Source organism: Caretta caretta, chromosome 8 (genome assembly GCF_965140235.1).
Source record: "Caretta caretta isolate rCarCar2 chromosome 8, rCarCar1.hap1, whole genome shotgun sequence".
NCBI lineage: Eukaryota > Metazoa > Chordata > Testudines > Cheloniidae > Caretta > Caretta caretta.
In genome coordinates this window covers 16,091,239-16,111,657 of record NC_134213.1, presented here as the reverse complement: position 1 = coordinate 16,111,657, position 20,419 = coordinate 16,091,239, and the positions used below count along the sequence as shown (strand labels likewise).

General features: G+C 40.7%; 1 protein-coding gene across 2 annotated transcripts in view; it reads right to left on the bottom strand.

Moving 5' to 3' along the window:
• The window catches only part of HSPA4 (heat shock protein family A (Hsp70) member 4), a 40,557-nt gene that overhangs the window by 1,468 nt on the left and 18,670 nt on the right, over positions 1-20,419 (bottom strand). The window contains exons 10-18 of one of the 2 annotated variants that reach the window (XM_048861600.2): positions 19,656-19,762; positions 19,108-19,241; positions 18,336-18,517; positions 8,296-8,385; positions 7,270-7,422; positions 4,834-4,959; positions 2,314-2,421; positions 929-1,048; positions 200-361 (exon numbers count right to left, since the gene is read on the bottom strand). In XM_048861600.2, coding sequence (XP_048717557.1) covers positions 200-361; positions 929-1,048; positions 2,314-2,421; positions 4,834-4,959; positions 7,270-7,422; positions 8,296-8,385; positions 18,336-18,517; positions 19,108-19,241; positions 19,656-19,762 — 1,182 coding nt within the window. The remainder of the gene's footprint in view (positions 1-199; positions 362-928; positions 1,049-2,313; positions 2,422-4,833; positions 4,960-7,269; positions 7,423-8,295; positions 8,386-18,335; positions 18,518-19,107; positions 19,242-19,655; positions 19,763-20,419) is intronic. The other variant, XM_048861601.2, reaches the window with a different exon arrangement.

The window sequence follows — 20,419 nt, the reverse complement described above, 5'->3', positions numbered from 1 at the left end:
GCTGAACGTTCCCAGCTGAAGGCAGAAGTGCCCCTACATAGCTTTGGGAGGTTTTGTTGAAAATAATACTACTCTATTTCCCACCTTACCTCCTCCTCAGAGCCGCTCTGAGCATAAAGAAACATGGTGTAAGTAGGATACCACTTATACAACATGAAACCAGTTTCATATTTTTCTGCAAAGTCAAACAAGATCTTACTTTTGTTTTAGCTTGGATGTCCTTAGTCTTTATAACTGGGTCCAAAGTAAGACTTCTCTTGTTCTGAAGATTAAGCTTATTGTTCATCCATTCCATAGCTTCACTTACACTCTTCTCCACTTTTACCATATCTGCTGCATCTAAATGGTCATACTGTTCATCCTGAAGTATGAAAAAAATTACACAGCACATTTATACATTACATTTCATTTGCACAGTAAGTGACACTACTATTTTAAACATCTGGGCAGCATATCTGTTTTGCTTCTCCATCAAATCTTATCCTCCAATTTCAGAATGGACTGTCAGCTCGAATTTGCCTAAAGGGAAACTTTATTTTACGCTTAGCAGGGCAAACAATTGCTGAGCAGCCCATTGTACCGTTCTGAGTGTGGTCAAATGGAAGAGAGCTGGCAGCAGCAGAACTTCGTAATGCTCTGTGATTTCCCCCAGTGGAGGGAACGCATCTGGGAGAAAGCTGGTTTACAAACATCACCGGCAGTCACCATTCCAATTATATGAACATACAAGAGTCCTACTTTTATTCATAAGAAAGTCATTAAGTATTGCGAAGTTAATTCCTGCCACTGATCCCCAAACCAGGAGACTGCATTATTTGTTGGCCATTCCCACCACATCTGATGCTGAAAAAAGGTGGAAAGAAGAAATCCAAGATAGTTTTTCAACGCTTCCTTATAATCAGCAAAACATTTGAAAAACTGAAGATACCTTTGCTTTGAATGCATGAATAACTTTCATATACTGTTGTATTTGCTTCCCCAGATCCTCAAAAGCTTTTGGTCTTTCCTCTGATTCTTGAAACCGTGCCTGAATAGGCAGACCCAGAGACTGAAATAAAGGACAGAACAGGTTACTGAAATTTTAAACACAGCATTATAATGGACCTACAGTGATTTTTTTCAATACGTGGCAGTGTTTCCCAACTTTTGAAAGCTGAGCCCTTTCCTCCCATTTTAGGAAAATTAAATTAGTCTCACCCTCCTCCAACCCTGCCATGTGTTGTTGAAGGCATATCCATATTGTAGCTCTTGATAATATGATGCTTCCTCCCCTTTCTTACATGCTTTGATGGGAAGTGAAAGTTAACTATTGACATTTAGATTATCACTGGCATTCTAGTTAGCACAAACTGAAGTGTAGAGGCAATTCATGTCTCTGAACGATTGTTTCATGCTCTCTGTCAACTCAGGGCTTGTGTACATGAAGCAGTAATGTGCACTAAAGGGGTGTGATTTCTAAAAGATACTAACATGTTGCACATTTGGTCTGTGTACACTCTGCTGGTGTACACTAAAAGTTCTCTCGTTCACTTTAATGCCCACCTCAGGGGGCATGTCCCACATTTTGTCAAATACCGGTATTCTGTGTATTTCATCACTACTGTCAAATGAAAGTATGGGGCTCCACTTATTCACATATTAAAATATTTTATAAAATCAAACAAAAGCCACACTGGGGAAGCTTTGCCAAGACTAATTACAAGTTTATCTTATTCAAAAACATTAAAATAGTTCATTATACCTTTTCATAATAAATTACAGAATGCTTTCAAATTCACTAGTATTCCAGCTAAAGACATTACATCATCTTCTCCCCTGCTGCCAATACAGAATATACCCATCCTTTTACTTCCAATTTACTTTAGATAAACTGTACAGGAAAGTAAGCTTGACTAACATCAACATTAAATCATATGGCAACGTAGCTTTCTTTTAGCCTCCAAAATAAGTCTTCCATAACTTTAAAGCTCATTTGAATAAAAAACATTTTCCTGTTATAGGTCATCTGCGTTACCTTTTAAGAGCAAGTAGCAATTCTCACATATACCTTTCCTTCCCTCTCCAAGGAGATTCAGGAGAAAGATAAAAGCCTACACAATGCAGCACTCCATCACTAGCATTTACTTTCACTTTAGGCTCAATTAAAAGCTTTTTCTGCCTATGCTCAAATTATTTTCTTTATGTTTGCAAGCAACATCACCTCCCAACTTATCTAAATAATTTATTGTTCATTAGGGCCTGATTTATATCTTAAGTGGAATAAATTCAATTGATATCTGAAGATGACAATTACAGTGCAGAAGTGCCACTTACCTTGAGTTCAGTTAATTTATCAATGTAAACTTGTTTGGGTTGGTCTTCACCATCTTCATATAGCCAATTTTCAGTGTCTTCCAGTTTCAAAGTGAAACTACTTCTATCCTGAAACCAGAAACAACCAATATGAATTGAATACTGAACTTAGAGATTATCTACCATAAAACAAAAGTGATAAACATCTGGTGTCATTTAGATACTCTTTCCTGAAAGATGGACACTTTGAGTCTGCTAGAACTTAAATATTTTCTTTAAAAAAAGAGCTTGAAGTGTTGGTGTAGAATTTTTAAATTTCTTTAACTTTTTTAAAAAAAAAACCCACACACAGAGGGCTTGTCTACCCTAGAAAGGCTTTGCCAGCCCACCTTTACTGGCACAAGCCCATTTTCCAGTATAACTGCATCTACACTAGAGCTTTTGCTGGTATAGAAATGTAAAATCACACCCCTAATGTTATTTTACCAGCAAAAGTTTCTAGTGTACACCTAGCCTTATTATAAGGTAGAGATCATATAGAGCAAGGGGTGCCAATCTATGACAACAGCTAAATTCTATTCCCATTTGTGGGCTGGAACATAATTTAAGAACGGATAGCTCTTTTGACCACAGCCAATTGAAGGTAACAATCCTGGAGAGCATAAACAGGAATTTTGAGTAGGAGGAGAGAGGTTATTTAACGTCTGTATTCAGCACTAGTCCGACTGCTGGTGGAATATTGTTTCCAGTTCTGATACCCACAATTCAAGGACATTAATAATTGGAGAGAGTTCAGAGAAAAGCCACAAGAATTATAAAACAATAAAAAAAATCAGATTCAAAGAGCTCAATCTATTCTGTTTAACGAAGAAAAGGTGAAGGGGTGACCAAGTTAGGGCCCTTCATTTTCAGTTTTTATTTTATTTAATGTTCCCCAGGAATTTATAGGTGTTTATTACTCCAACAACAAAACAGATGAAAATCATACAAAAAAATTTTTATGGGTAAATTTTGGGGTTTATTTTGGTGGATGGAAGGACGGGGGAAAAAGTATTCAGTAGATTAATGCTCTGATTAACAGAATTCAATGCGGTTTCCTGCAGAACTAAAACAAAAAACTTGGAACACAATGCCACCTCTGAGTTTAAGAAAACAATATCTCTCTAATCCACAAACAAGACTTTTCATGTGAATAAATAAGGTACTGTTGCAGACTTAGAACTATTAGCCAATAATACTGACAAATAATTGGACCACACCATTTGCAGCGCATACTCTCAACTTCATCCTTTTCTCGTTTTTTAAACTTATGAATACTTTGTGTTCTAAAACACATTCTGATACAGATTTTCATTTTCTTCCCCTTTTAGTGTGTCAAATCTTTAAACGGTTATCTGCTAACAGCTTGAAATGTGTACATGGTAGGCGTGAGATTTATCAGTACAGTCAGATGTGCATGCACTTCAGACCTTGCATGCATGCCTGTTTATTGTATATATCTTCTAGACCACTACATAATCTTACCTTTAACAGGCAGCTGTGCATATACACACACTAATGTATTATCATACATATATCTCATGCAATGTATTGTATTTTTCTAATAAAACAAGTTATTTTTATACAGTTGAATGATACAAAAGTAGAGTGAACTAGGAAAAAAAAACATACGTTTTGTAAAACCTGAGGTTTTTTCAGTAAAAATCAATTTAAACTGAAAACGAAGGGGCTTAATTACAGTCTATAAATATCTGCATGGAGAACAAATAATGGGCTTTTCAATTTATCAGAAAAAGATATAATATAATCCTGGAAGTTGAAGCCAGACAATTCAGACTGGAAATAAGGTGTAAATTTTTAATGTTGAAAGTAATTAACCATTAGAACAGTTTACCAAGGGCTGTGGTGGATTCTTCATCACTGAATTTTTTCTAAGACATATATTCTAGGAATTTTTTGGGGAAGTTCTAAATTATCACGATTGTCCTTTCTGGACTTGGAATCTTTGAATTCACAACAGAATCCATTGGGAGATTTGCATTGAGATCAAGGGTAAAAAAACAGGGGTCCTAAAAATGAGAACATTTTATCCACCAAGTGAGGCTGACCATGACAATAAAGTACTCTCAATTCTCAATCCTTTGAGCTTTGCTTCAACTCCCTTCTCCATTTCACCTGGGAATGATCAGTAATTTAAAAGTTAATATTTGCATTAACATGTTATCATTTGGGTTCTAGAATTAACATTTCTGTGAGATGAATGTAGGGCAGGGGAGTTGACACTTTTCTCAGGTAGTCTGCAAACTAAGAAAGGCATTATCAGTTTACACATCTCATGTTTGGAATGTTTATCCTCATAACTATGAGGACTAGAAAGTTACTTTTCTTAAAAAATTAAGCTTCATTTCTGAATGTACCATGCAGGACACAAACACATCCAGGGTGTTTGACACCCTTGGTTTAAAGACTTAATGGAAGAGACCTGAAATTTTAGGTCACAAAGAACAAAAAAAAGGTAACAGTCAAATTGGCGATACTTACATCTTCGCTAACAAATTTCTCATACAAGCCACAGAGCTTGTCTCTCATATCATACACATATTCCTCAACTGCATTCTTGGCATCATTCCGCTCTTTCTCCAGTTTATCCTGCATGATCATTTTACCCTGCAGAAAAGAAATTTGTTCATTATCTTACTCAAGAATTAGAGCTCAATTAACATTTTTATAAGGAAATAGCATTAGAGAACATTCTGAGGAGCAGGTAGAAGCAAATGCATGGATGCATCGGAGATGAATGAAGCCATCAGGATAGAGCCAATTTCAATTGAGTATTTTTGTGGGGAAATGCATTTTTAAGCTCATCTGCCCACACTACAACAGCCATTGAGAAGCAGATAGATGGCACAGATACCCTAAAGGCTGACATCAAAGTTTACATTTTATCTGATGAATGATTTTATTCTCCTGCTTGTTGGTTCCTTGAGAAGAAACTTGCTTTCCATAAGGATTGTTGTATTTTTAGTTAGAGATGCCTTTGTAAAGGTAACCCAGACTTTAGGAACCAAATCCAATTCTGAAGCTGCTAATTAGACTTCTTTGTCTTACTTGGGCACTTCCATTCTGTGTTAATATCTCCAAGGGAGAGATGCAGATAATTCTCCTATGGTTTGGAAAGGAAGTACTTTTTGGTGATCAGAGTGCTATTATCCTGCTGTTTCCTCTGCTGAGGGAGGATGAGTCCCAAGCGTAAGTAGGACTTATATCCTCAAAGGGAGGAAGGAAATGTTTCAGGTGGCTGGGACTAACCCCTCCCAGCAGACTCCAGAAATTCTCCTCCATTCTCCAACCCTTTGCAAGGATCAACACTTCCTGAACCAGTGAAAAAACTAGCACAGCAGCACATGTGTGTCTGCCAACCCTGTGTCCAATGCCTTAGATTTCCGCAGCAAGCTGGAGTTCTTTAATCAGGAGAGAAAACTCTGGCACACAGAACATCCTTCTGCCAACACACTGCTTGTCGCTCATAACGACTCACTTCAAGCACTCGAAGCTATCAAGCAAGATCACAGGCAAATCAGGAAGAGAATAAAGAGCCAGCTATATCAGAACCATTGCCATATGGACTTGTATTTCAAGGAGAAGAAATCTGCTAAAACTGTGAAAGATGGAAGGTGGTGGTGAACAAACTCTGTATTGGAGATCTCGCTTGAGAAAGACAATGACCAACAGGCTAGGCTATATTATTTGTATTAGAGTGGAACACGGAGTCCCCAGTCATTGAGAACTCATTGTGTTGGTTGCTGAAGTGACAATCCCTGGCTTAAAAAAAAATTTACAGTCTCAGAGCTAGTCTCTTACTGAATAACCAATTACTTTTAAACACAGAATTCAATTTAAGTAGCATACTGATCCAACGCAAAACTTGGTATCCTAGTTTTCCAGTTTTAAGACTGACCCAAACATAGCAAAGAATTCCAAGGCCAATATAATTTGAATTGCCCAGGTAGCTGGAGGACAAGTGCTTTAGCTGTAGCCATCTGAAGAGATACCAATGATTTAGTTGCAGACATTCAGGGCACCAGATGGATTGACTGATTGGAGCAGATGACAAGAGCTTCAGAATAACCAATACGTCTATAAAGCAATCCAGTACTACTGATAAAGAACATAATACAAATCAGAAAAGTTTAGCTGCTGTAAACAGTGTGCACAGGATTTTTTTTTTTAGCACACTGAATTCTTGACACTATTGTTAAAAAAAGGAGATACTGGTTACCTCATACACTGGTGTTTTTACCATTTAAGGTGGTCTCAGATGTCCTTCAAAGTCTTGTGCTTTGACATAGGCAGCCTTCATTAACTGATTTATTAGCCACTCCCCAAATGCCACATGACCCAAGAATTGAGATATTAGCCTTTGATTAACTTACTTTACTGTTTCTGGTGGCAAAAAATGCACAGCAATCTTTTCTTTAGAAGTTTGTATTATATAATTAAATTGTCCTCCTCCTGCCAACCTTATATGCATTTTTTTATAAATTTAACCATTTTCACCGAAAGCACTAACTTGCAAGACATTAGATAGGTACTCAAACTAACATGATGAGTGCAATAATAAATACCTAGGTTATGGGTTCTGAAACTTTCCAGCGTTGGTTCATAAAGCAAGTTTTCTAAAATGTAGCCGTATTCCCTATTTGCAATTGTAGAACATCCCTGTAGGAAGTTACAGCAGATGCTCATTGGGGAAAGGTACGTTTATTTTTAGCTGTCTTTAGTGCAGTTAGTTTTGCCCTTGGAGAAAGTTAGCCATACTGTCTCCTTTTGCTGTTCATAATACCTCACCATCTCCTCTGACTTTCTCCAGCTAGAAATGAGGAGAGTCAGCACCTTGTGACCAGCAGAGTCTGTTCAGACCACAGTTTGTAAGACTATGGTCTAGATAAAGGTAAAAGTACCATTCAGTTAATTTACCTCATTCTCAATGAATAAGTTCAGCATATCCTTCCCTATCTGCCACAGCAACTGATTCTCAATGGGAAGGTCCACTGTACTAGTCTTTACTTTAGCCTTCTTGGCTTGAGGAGGTTGATCCATTTTCTTGTCTTTTGATCCAGCCTGAGATGTCTGCATTAAAAAACAAACCACACACACCATGCAGAGTGCAATAATCACTAAAGGGACACCCAATTCAAGTCACATTTGTCTTAATCAACATTGTAATAAAAAAATTAACATTTTAAGTTACTAGAGCAAACTATCAGTCAGTGCTGCTTCATTTCTTCTGAATGGAATTCTCAGCTGCTTTGAAATTCTGTGACAGTCTATAGATTTTGCAGCTCTTTAGTTTGGTAGCAACAAAACTCTGCAACAACTTCACTTATATTAAAAATAAAGACTTGTTTAAATACTGAACTGAATGCAATCAATACAATAGCCTTGTGCTATTTATTTTAAAATTAAATTTTGTTTTATGTGGCTGCAAATTTTCTGTTTTAAACACATCACATATTTCTGTATCAAAAGCAAAACTACATGGTACAAATTGTTCGGAGGAATTTGTGGTTTTGGCAGCTGAGTAGCAGATAGTGGGAGCATTTGGTACTAGGAGTGTAGCTGGAGACTGGGCTAAGCACATTTTTGCTTAAATGGTGACCAGTTAGAGTTAACATCGACATTTGTCAGTTTAGTGTTTGGAGTGAACAATCCTTTCAAATGAATGGGGCAGTTCACACAACTTGAAACAGTAGCTCTGAGATACCTGCAGTCTCAGGGAGACACCATTGCATCAATTTATACTCTGTTCATATTTTTAAGGCACTAGTCGCAACCAGGAGAACTAGAAATACTTAAGTGAAAGCTTAGTTTCCAGAGCTTAGTTCTGTGGTAAGGGGTGGAGAATGGGTCCTCATTATACATTACAGAGCAAACATTCAAGAAGGCAAAATGCTCCAACCAGATGAGCTAAGCAGACAGTAAGACATCAAATACACTTAGTACCTCCATTTCTTCAGACTCTGCTTTACTGTCAGCTTGTACTGGCTGCTGCTCTTCATTCTTTTGTTGCTCTTCCTGGTCGACTTGCATCTTCTGAAATTAGAAGAAAACACTTAAAGGTAGAGCTAAATCTCAAATACTTAGTTTAATATGACTCATTGTATAACCAATTTAAATTTCTGGACTGGTCACTGTACTTGTATAGTTAGTACTCTTCAGGTCCTGCAGTGAAGATTTAACTCCATAAAAATCTAGATTTAGTTCAAGTGAAACTAGAAACTGTAACAGGGTTAATTAAGCCTTTGCACCTAACCTTTATTGATAAACATTTGTCATACTGAGATTTCTAATACATATTAGCACAATTGTTTTGTACTTGTTTTTAAAAACCAATAGTTACTTACCCTACAGTAACGGCGATTCTTCAAGATGTGCTGTCCACACAAATGCCACTCTCCGTACACATGCAGAGGAGATTGGATTATTTTGGCCAAGAGTGACCATTGAGGCCTGGTCTCCCCTCGAACCCCCCCACTCAAGGGTTTAAAGAGCAGGAGGCCCAACTGTCTTAGTTCCTTCACCAATACTGACTCCCCTAGGAATAGGATTCTGTCGTCAAGGGGAAGGAGGGAAGATTGTGGAATCTCTGATAACACATCTCTTAAGAACTACAATTACTGTTAGTAAATAACTGTTCTTTCTTCAAGCCACTGTCCACACAGATTCCACTCTTGGTGACTATTGCAGTTGTCTAATTGCTAGGAGGTGGCTTAAGCTGCATATAGCTTATCAAGGTTCCTTCCCCACTCCGAACTCTAGGGTACAAATGTGGGGACCTGCATGAGAGACCTGCTAAGCTTATTTATCATCATCTTAGGTTAAAAACTTCCCCAAGGTACAAACTTTACCTGGTCCTTGAACCCTATGCTGCCACCACCAAGCGTGTTAAACAAAGAACAGAGAAAGAGCCCACTTGGAGATGTCTTCCCCCAAAATAACCCCCCCATCTCCCAAGCCCTACACCCCCTTTCCTGGGGAAGACTTGATAATAATCACAGCTTATTTTACCAGCCATTTAACAAAAGAAAATCTAACGCATTTTCTAGCTAGATTACTTAGCTAACAGTTGTAAGGCTGCATTCCTGATCTGTTCCCGGCAAAAGCATCACACAGACAGACGAACCCTTTGTTTCTCCCCCCTCCCGATTTGAAAGTATCTTGTCTCCTCATTGGTCATTTTGGTCCGGTGCCAGCAAAGTTATCTTAGCTTCTTAACCCTTTACCAGTGAAAGGGTTTTGCCTCTGGCCAGGAGGGATTTTATAGCACTGTATATAGAAAGGTGGTTACCCTTCCCTTTATTTTTATGACATGCCCCCCAAATCACAGATAGGGTGAAAACACTGACTGATTTCTTCCTGGAGCTCTAGGAGAAAACAGAGTTAATAAGACACATACACCTCTAAATATACTACCAACTGTATGAAGACTAACTATTTTCCAGATCTCAAGGACGATTTTAACCAGTTGATTCTGGGAAACTTTCACAGGAGAGTGCATCAGCCATGCTGTTAGAAGCTCCTGAAATGTGTTGTATGTCAAAATCAAAATCTTAGAGAGCTAAACTCCACCGAAGAAGTTTTTTGTCATTTCCCTTGGTGGTATGAAGCCACTGTAGTGCAGCATGGTCGGTTTGCAGGTGGAAACGCCGTCCCCAAACGTACGGGCGTAGCTTTTCCAGAGCGTAGACGATGGCATAACATTCCTTTTCACTGATTGACCAGTAGCTTTCCCTTTCAGACAGCTTCTTGCTGAAAACACAACAGGATGGAACTCGATTGGTCCTTCCTGCATTAAGACTGCTCCCACACCATGCTCAGATGCATCTGTGGTTACTAGGAATGGTTTGTCAAAGTCTGGGGCCTTTAGCGCAGGGTCAGTCATGAGTGTCGCTTTAAGCTTGTTAAAGACCTTCCAACACTCTTCAGTCAACTGAACTGCATTTGGCTGTTTCTTTTTGGTTAGGTCTGTCAGTAGGGTGGCAATTTGGCTGTATTGCGGTACAAATCGCCTGTAATATCCAGCCAAGCCTAAGAAGGATTGGACCTGTTTCTTTGACTTTGAGACAGGCCACTTTCGGATAGCATCCACTTGGCCTGTAGGGGGCTGATAGTTCCTTGACCCACCTGGTGTCCAAGGTAAGTCACTCTGTTTAGGCCTATTTGACACTTCTTAGCCTTAACAGTTAGTCCTGCCCCCCTTACGGGTTCAAAAGACTTTTTGTAGATGTTCCAGGTGTTCTGCCCAGGAATCCGAAAATATGGCCACATCGTCAAGGTAGGCGACTGCATATTCTCCCAATCCTGCTAGGAGACCATCTACAAGTCTTTGGAAGGTGGCGGGTGCGTTCCGCAGCCCAAAAGGGAGCACATTAAATTCATACAACCCGACATGTGTGATGAAGGCTGACCTTTCCTTGGCGGATTCATCTAGCGGTACCTGCCAGTACCCCTTGGTTAAGTCCAAGGTAGAGATGAACTGGGCCCGTCCCAGGTTCTCCGATAGTTCATATGTGCGTGGCAGTGGATAGTTGTCTGGACGAGTTACAGCATTTAGCTTACGTTTTTCCATGGACTGCCGTATCTCCCCATCTGGTTTGGGAACTAGAACCACTGGAGATGCCCATGCACTGCCAGAGGGGCGGATCACACCCATCTGTAGCATATCCTGGATCTCCCGTTCTATAGCAGTTGTAGCTTGAGGAGACCCCTGGTAAGGTTGGACTTTAATTGGGTGAGCATTACCTGTGTCAATGGAGTGGTATGCCCGTTCAGTCAGTCCTGGGGTGGCTGTGAATGTCGGCGCGTAGCTAGTGCACAGCTCCTTGATCTGCTGTCGCTGCATATGCTCAAGGGTCATGGAGAGGTTCACCTGTTCCACGCCACCACCACTTTTTCCTTCGCAGTAGACACCTTCAGGCCACTCTGTCATCTCCTCCCTGGGCTGTAAACTGACAAACCTTTAATTCTCTGGATCAATTAGAAGAGGTGAGAAGTGGTGGTTTGCTCCATGCTGCCATCCAAGCTTTCTGGAGGCTTTCATCTGCTTCCTGTTCAGTCTGGCACTGTTCCCTTGATGCTGGAGATATCAGTTCCTCATTGGATTGTGGACCTAGGCTTGGCCCTCTGGAAGCGATGCAGGTGATGGGGCTGTTTCCGTTGATGGTGAACTATGTTGGGGTTCAGGCTCCAGCTGAGCCTCTTATGGAGGGTTATCTGCTGCTGCTGCCAGTCCAGGTTTGGTGTGGCCCTCTGATGTTGGGGTTGCAAGTACCGGATTTAGTGCTGGCAATGGTTCTGGTTGTTCTGCTTGTTCCGGTTCCAGACAGAGCCAGTCTCAGGTCTCTGACTGGATCCACGACTGCCGTTCCAGATGTTGGCATGGGGTCTGGTCCCATCACCTCTGACTGGGTCCTGGTAGAAGTTTTCGGAACAGAGCTAGGTGTGACAGCTTGCTTAGCCTGGCTGCAGGTGACCATTCCCACCCACTTGGCTAGCTTCACATGATTGGCCAAGTCTTCCCCCAATAGCATGGGGATGGGATAATCATCATAGGCTGCAAGAGTCCACATGCCGAACCAGCCCTTGTACTGGACTGGCAACTTGGCTGTAGGCAAGTCAAAAGAGTTTGACTTGAAAGGTTGAATTGTCACTTGGACCTCTGGGTTGATTAAATTGGGGTCCACTAAGGAAGCATGGATAGCCAAAACTTGTGCTCCGGCGTCCCTCCATGTAGTAACCTTCTTCCCGCTCACACTCACACAGTTTCCCTCCGCTCTCAGGGTATCTGGGAGGTATCTGGGCCTGAGGACCTCTACAGTTCATTGCACTGGAATCACACAAATCTGTTGGGATTCTTGGGGCAGTTGGCCTTTACATGCCCCGGCTCGTTACATTTAAAACATTGTCCAGCTGACGGGTCACTGGGGTGAGGCAGGTTGCTGGAGAACGGTGTGGCGGGACGATAAGGTGTCTGGAGCGCTCCTTGGGGTGTAGCTGGGGCCTTGGGCTGCCCCCAGTAGTAGGGTGTGGTCTGAGGTTGTCCCTTCTGGTATCCGCTTCAACTGTGACCAGGGTTGTTTCTCTCTCCTCCCTCCACCCATTTTGTTCCGGTTTGCCCCGCCTCTCTGGCGATCTGGGACTGCTCGTATTGATCAGCATAAGCAGCAAGACTTTCTGCTGAGTCCATTTTCTTATCCCATAAACACTGTTTTATATCCTCCCTTGGATATATTCAGGGATTGTTCCTGAGTCATCAAATCACACATTCCTTCAAAGCTAGTTACCCCACTTCCTTTGACCCATTTATCTAACAGATCCTTCATCTGGTTTATATAAGCCACATTACTTAGTCCAGGTCCTCTCTTAAGGGCTCTAAATTTTACTCTGCAAGTTTCAGGTGTAACTTGAAATTGCTTTAAAACCAAATCCTTGAATTTATTATAGTCAGAAGCCTCATCAATAGGCATCTTATTGAATATGTCCAGAGCTCTTCCAGTCAATTTTGCAACCAATGTGGTCATCTTGTGAGCTTCAGGAATTTTATGGAGTGTGCACAGTCTCTCAAAGGCGAGAAAATATTCAGCAATATCACTAGATTCATCATACTGTGGACATAGTCGCTCCCATTTGGGGATTGTTGGGGAAGGATTGTTAGGGTTATCCGGTATATTCTGCTGAGCCTTTGCCTTCTCCATCTCCTGTGCATGCTTCCTCTTTTTCCTTCTCCTCCAGTTCCTTTTCCCCTTGCCTCCACAGCTCACCTGTGGGCAGCCTCCTGGGCTTTTTCTGCCTCTTATGCTGCATCCACACTGGTTAACTCCAGTTTGTGCTGTGCCTTGGTTTCTGTCATCCTAGCATCTCTGTTTTTAACTAACTTTACACCCAAGAGTTAGAAAGAAAACCACAAAACAAAACCAAACACCCTGGCTTGTAAAATTGTGCTGTAACGTGATACCTACGTTCTCTGATAGCTATTCTCAGCCTACAGAAAAATCCTTTATTTAAAAAAAAAAACAAGAAAAACTAATACCCCTTTCTCCAGGCAAATAGACAGAAAACCCTCTAGCTGCTCTCAGCTTAAAAGAAAAAAAAAAAGCCTCTTCAGGTCTGTAAAAAACTTGTGAATTTCCCTTCAAGAGGTTAACTACCCTGCCTTTAGGTAGGGAAAACTCCAGCTCAAAAAAGAAAAATCCCTTTGTAAAAAAAAAAAAAACACCTATGTCTCCAGGCAAAGACACAATCTACAGCTGCAATTCTCTTTTACAAAACCGTTTAAAATCCTGCTGTGCTTCTGGTTCAAAATGATCTCAAAAAAAAAAATCGATCTCAAAATGATCCCACCGCTCTGCCACCATGTCAAGGTTCCTTCCCCACTCCGAACTCTAGGGTACAGATGTGGGGACCTGCATGAAAGACCCGCTAAGCTTATTTTTACCATCTTAGGTTAAAAACTTCCCCAAGGTACAAACTTTGCCTTGTCCTTGAACCCTATGCTGCCACCACCAAGCGTGTTAAACAAAGAACAGGGAAAGAGCCCACTTGGAGACGTCTTCCCGCAAAATATCCACGCCCCTCTTTCCTCCCCCCCAGCCCTACACCCCCTTTCCTGGGGAAGGCTGGATAAAAATCCTCACCAATTTGTACAGGTGAACAGACCCAAACCCTTGGATCTTAAGAACAATGAAAATCAATCAGGTTCTTAAAAGAAGAAATTTAATGCAAGAAAAGGTAAAAGAATCACCTCTGTAAAATCAGGATGGTAAATAACTTACAGGGTAATCAGATTCAAAACAGAGAATCCCTCTAGGTAAAACCTTAAGTTACAAAAAGACAAAAACAGGAATATACATTCCATTCAGCACATCATCTTTTACCAGCCATTAAACAAGAGGAAATCTAACGCATTTCTAGCTAGATTACTTACTAAGTAACAGTTGTAAGGCTGCATTCCTGATCTGTTCCCAGCAAAAGCATCACAGAGACGAACCCTTTGTTTCCCCCCTCTCCCGATTTGAAAGTATCTTGTCTCCTCATTGGTCATTTTGGTCAGGTGCCAACTAGGTTATCTTAGCTTCTTAACCCTTTACCAGTGAAAGGGTTTTGCCTCTGGCCAGGAGGGATTTTATAGCACTGTATACAAAAAGGTGGTTACCCTTTCTTTATTTTTATGATATAGCTGCTCTACAAATTTGCTACAGGAATGTTCCTCAGCCATATGCTGCTTGAGTTCTAGTGGAATGAGCTCTAATATGGCTAAGTAGTTCTTGGCTAACTGATATCTCCTTATACTTGGAGACGCACTAGGACAACGGTTCTCAAACTGTGGGCCGGGGCCCCCAAAGTGGGTCAAAGCCCCATTTTAATGGGGTCACCAGAGCTGGCTTAGATTTGCTGGGACCTGGGGACAAAAGCCCTAGGGCTTCAGCCCTGGGCATCAGGACTCAGGTTACAGGCCTCCTGCTAGGGCTCAGGCTTCAGTCTCCTCTCCTGGGGTTGCATAGTAATTTGTATTGTCCAAAGGGGGCCATGGTGCAATGAAGTTTGAGAATCCCTGCATTATCCCTATCCCCTGCATTAGGATAACCTCCATGAGGACAGAGAATATAGCAAAAACTACAAATAGTCAGCATGTTCCTGGATGATTTTTCAGTGCTCTTACTACATTAAGCATGTGACTGACGCCTACATTCTTCTGGGGGTTAAGTGAGGTTTAGGAACAAAAAACTAGAAATTGTTTATATGGAACTCTAAGACAATCTTTAGTAAAAACTAGGGTTGAGGTCTAAGAGTAATCCTGTCCTTATGAAATACTGTCTATTGAAGATTCAAGTCTCCCCTGCTCTCCTAGCTCATACAATGGCTACAAAAAGACAGCCTCCATTGAGAGGTGGTACAGGGAACAGGTTGCTAAAGGTTCAAAGAAGGCACTATAAACTAAAACTATATTAAAGTCCAAAGAAGGAATGACTCCCAAACTAGGGGGAAAACAAGCAGGAGGCCCTTCAGGACTCTTGCTGCTGTAGGATGGGGAAAATCCAGTGTGGCCCTGGATCCGGGGGCATTGTCCAGATATTGTTGCTAAAAGGACCCTTATGGAAGGGACAGAAAATCCAAATTGTTTACTAGCCCTGAAACAGTCCAGTATCACTGAGATTTGTACTTCAGCACCAACTTTCTCCCTTATTACCAAATAGAAAACCTTTCATTTAGCTTTGTAAGTCAGCCTGGTTATGGATTTCTTGCTTTGGAGCACAACATTGTTAACAGCCTCTTTCAGTGGATGTACCAAGGCTATCAGGGACAATGATGCTGGTTCAAGTGCAGGACCTGGCAGTTGTTCTGGAAGAGTATCAGTAAAAGCAGCTAAGGTTTTTGGGGAGCTACACTGAAAGATTCATCAGATCTTAATACTAGAACTGCCTGACCTATGCTGGGTCTTTCAGTCCTGTGCCCCGCATCCTCTGTTTTCTCATGGGGATTGGTCGAAAGGTATACATCAAACCCAGTATTCAAGGGATGAGGAAGGCATCTGTTAGGAATCCTGAGCTTGCACACCCACCGGAATAGAATCTCTGACACTTGTTCTGATCTGTTGTAAATGGGTCTACTTTTAGAAATCCCCATTTGCAAAAGAGGCTCTATATACCCGAGTCGAATAGATACTTCAATCATAGAAACGCCTATTAAGCTGATTTGCCAAGGTGTTCTGAAGGCCAGGAAGGTGCAGAGCCACTGCTGTAATTTGGTTCAGAATGCACAGATTCCACAGATGTATGGTTTCCTGACAGAGTATGGACGATCTTGCTCCCTCATGCCTGTTGATGTGCATTGCTGTGATTCTGTCTATCCCCAGTTGTACCATGAAAAAGAGGCAGGAACCCTTTTCATGACGAACTGATGGCCCTGAGCTCTCGGACATTTATGTGGAGAAGAGCTTCCCGAGGGCCTTGAATTTGAAGGTCATCTAAATAAGTGGATGCATCCATCAGAGCCTTGGGTAGGAAAGTGTAGAGGATTTTCTGTTGCATACTTGAAAAGTGTCTTTCCACCGTTTAATTTGGAGAGGACTTCTGGTGGTACCACGACCCTGTTCATCTGGTGTCTCTTGGTAGGATGTACAGATTTCAATCATCCTTTCATGGGGCATAGGTGAAGTCTGGCATGCTGTGTGACATAATTGCATGAGACCTTAAAACTTTTACAAGTTTTATGCAGGGGGTGAGAACAAAACATTTCTCTTGGTCCTGTTAGGGTCTTGACATTTGCATCAAACCTACTACCTCATGGAAGCCCCAGACTGTAGGGTGGCAGGAGGAAGTGGCAGAGGATAGTAACTAGAGGAATTTGTTTCTTCCTCACCAGCTATAAGGATCTCTGTAGCTGACAAAAACTGGACAGAAGAGCACCATCTAAAAAGATGATTTATCATGTCTGCTTCCTCTTTGAGGTCAGGAAATAAGAGTCCTAAAAAGCCCAGTCATCCCTGAATCATTTAGGGAGCTGAAGGCTTCTTCTGTCCTGCCACTAGCCTGGTGTATCAGTGCCTCCAACACCTGGTCGTTTGGCAGGCACCTCAGTTTCTTGAGGAGAACTGACTATGGTCCCGGGTCCACCAATAAGTAACTTGACATTATATGAAGTTTCAGTGCAGAGATGGGACGTAGTCAGCACTGAGGTGGAAAGTACTAGGGCTACTGTGAGTGACCCTCAGTGCCCAGGCTTTGAGTACCAAGGCACCAGGTGCTCGGGTCAGTGCCAAGGGATCAGTACCAATGGCAGTGTGGTCTGCTGATTTGGAGGGTAGTGTGTGTGTGTTGCCTTGGAAGTCAGAACCATCCTACGGTACTCCCAATATACTGAACTTGTCTAGAGGTACTTACAGTCTACATGGACAGACAGCAAAACACTCACTCTTATGTACAAGTGCCAAGCACACTGTTGTATGCAGTGTTGTCGTGGTCATGTCAGTCCCAGGATATTAAGAGAGAAAAGGTGGGTGAGGTAATATCTTTTATTGGACCAACCTCCCCTATATGCCAACCTCTTCATGGGCCACCTTGAAGAAGAATTTCTGGACAAGTGCATCAAGAATCCAGTGATATACACGATACATCAATTATATTTTCATAACAGAAAAATGTCCAACAAAAGATTACCTCACCCACCACCTTGTCTCTAAGCACACTGTTGGCATTTACCAAATACATGTTTACATTTTGCCCTTCTTTCATTTTCAATTATTCTCAGACACTGTGTCTGAGAGACACAAACTGCCAGAAAACATTTAAATCAAAACAAAAAAAAGCTTGGGGAAAAAAACCAAAAACAAAAACCTTGGAAGTTTCACAGAGAAAAATATATATAACGAAAACATTTACAAAACAAGTTTTGCCTGCAAGCTACCAAATACTGTTCCTTAAACTAAGGATATTAGTTTTGTCTGTTTGTTCACTAACTAACCTGTAACAGTATTGTTGTGCAAGACTGGTATTCCCAAAATACAGAACTATTAAGTAGGATATAAAGATACAGCCCTGTATTCTCTTCCCTATCTATTTAGGAACGTTCTTAAATCTACAGCTGCATCACCAACCCAGTCCTTCGTCATGGGCTTTCCCTAGGCAGAGACTGACAAACATGTGGTGATTTTTGTGATGTACAGAAATTGGGAAAGAACAAACTATCCACTTATGAGTTGCCTATAATTTGGCCGTAGTTTCAGGAAAAGTCAAGGCTAATGCATTACATTTGCATGCTTCATCTAGACTATGATGCAAGTAACAATCTACACACTGTGTTCAAATCCATCTGATGCCTAAGCAGCAATGTGGGTGGAAAGGTATAACTGTTACTTGATCTGGTTTAGAGGGTTAATGCACTAGTCCTGGCGTTTTTCTGAAACTGAGACCAAATTATGAGCAATCAGTTTGTTCTCAGTTCCAAGTTCTTTCCTAGGTGACCTCCATAGCAATAAAATGGATTACCTCTTCCTCTTTTGCATGCTGGTCTGTTTCCATGGGCTCTTCGTTCTCATCAGATTTGTGAACCTCTACTAAAGATGCACTGGAAACACTGAAAATACCATGGATGTTTACTCTAACTTTGACTTTCACTTTTGAACTGGATCCATCTGTTTGCGGCGTGACTTTTTGAACCAAAAATTGAGCTAAACATTCCAGGAGAGAGAAAAAAGGATATATTTACTCAAGATAAATAATCAAGTGTGAACATTTAGCAGATCTTGACTATTGCTGATAACAGACTGCAATTAAATCCAATTGTGGAAGTCATTTGCCAAAAATAACTGAACTAAATGATTTATTTTATTCAATTAGTCATAGTAACATTTACTGTGCTTTGCAGTTTGTCCCTCATTTTCTGGATACACTTAAAGTTTAGAAATGTGGCATTTGGAAAAATGGCTGTGGGTAGTTCTAGGAAACCTTTAGCTCTGCCCAAATACTAAACTATCTTTTTCCGTTTGGCATATGTTTCTCCTCTAATTAATGTGGTTTGGGAGTTTAGAATTTTGTTCTCCACTCACATGGCTTTAAAACCCAATCTGAGTCATACAAAAACATGTAACCAAAGGATACTAATGTGCTAACACACCCTCAGTATCATAATTGTTAGAGTGGGATGGGACAGTCCAACCTACAAGATCAAAAAGTTGATAACACTCCACGCGCACACCCCAACTTTCTTTTCTAACTATATGGAGTTAGTTCTTATTTCTTCTTTCCCTTTGTTAAATACCTATAGCAGGATCTGGGTAAGGCAACTCCTTGGGAGTAGTATAGTAGGCCTCAAGAGTGAAAGGCTCCCTTCTGAAAAATGAGAGGACCTTGGAGAATGGAGCTGCATGATTCTTGGGGAAAACTTCACAGTTGCTGTGGAAGGAAGAGATATATGAAAGTAGGCAGCTGTTATAATATCTAGAAGGAAATATGCAACAAGACCTAGCAGAAGCACTAAAATGCCTCAAAGAGGTGGATACAGAGGCGACAACTTAAGTTTACTGCACAACATATGGCTTTACCTTGACCACCATTTTATCATAGACTCTCATTAGCAATGATACAAATTAAAGAATGTGTATATTTAAAAAGCTAAAGTATTTAACTAGACAAAAAGCTAAAATGATTGCTTTTTACTGTTACCACCACAAGAGCAGTAACTGAAGTTTTGGCATTTAGGCTTTCAAAATTTTTACAATAAGTGAGTCAATCTGGTCTACTTTTCGGTAGCTTCCGTTTTGAGCCTTTTACGGGCATGCTAAAGATTTGGTAGTGTTAAATTCTTACCTTAACCCTTCCTCTGCTGGTGAATTCCATCTTAAAGAAATAGGGTATGGTACCAAATCTGTGATAGAAAATTCTCTCACTTTGAAAGCCGGGGACAAAATAGCACACTATAAGAAATAGCAGAAGAGTAAGTCCAATTGTACAGAATGAAAATACAAATAGCAGTAATGCCAGACCTTTAGATTGTTTAATGACTATTACAAATATGTTAACTCCAAGTTAGACATCTAAATTTTTAAAATATCCTATTTGTTTTAATGGAGTCATGCGCTTTTGCTATAAACAACTTCAGGGACAGTCATGTTTTGTTTGTATTCATTCTAAGTGAATCAAATTTCTCCTCCAGTTGGTCACTCAAGATCATCTGGTGGCAAGTTTTCTGGTTCTGAATATTTTAATGGCTCCAATAAAATGTTTAGTGCTAACAAATGATGTAGGAGTCAAAAAACCCTAAATTAACAGGGATTTCTAAGGGGCATATCACCATGGTATTCAAGTGCCATACAACAATTAAAGTAAAGGCCCTTTCTCGAGAACAGCTAGAACTAGAAACAGATGTTTTACCCTTTACTAATGGCTGAAAAGAGAGTTGTCAAAAATGACAATTAGTGAGCACTTGAAACAATACATAGTATTTGCTTCAAGCTCATGTAATACGCAAGTTATTAGACCTTTAAACTTGTCTCTCTAGCAAAGACTCTAGCACTGCTCCAGGGTTGGATATAGCAAGCGTCACACCAATGTAGTTTTCATTTGCAAGAATT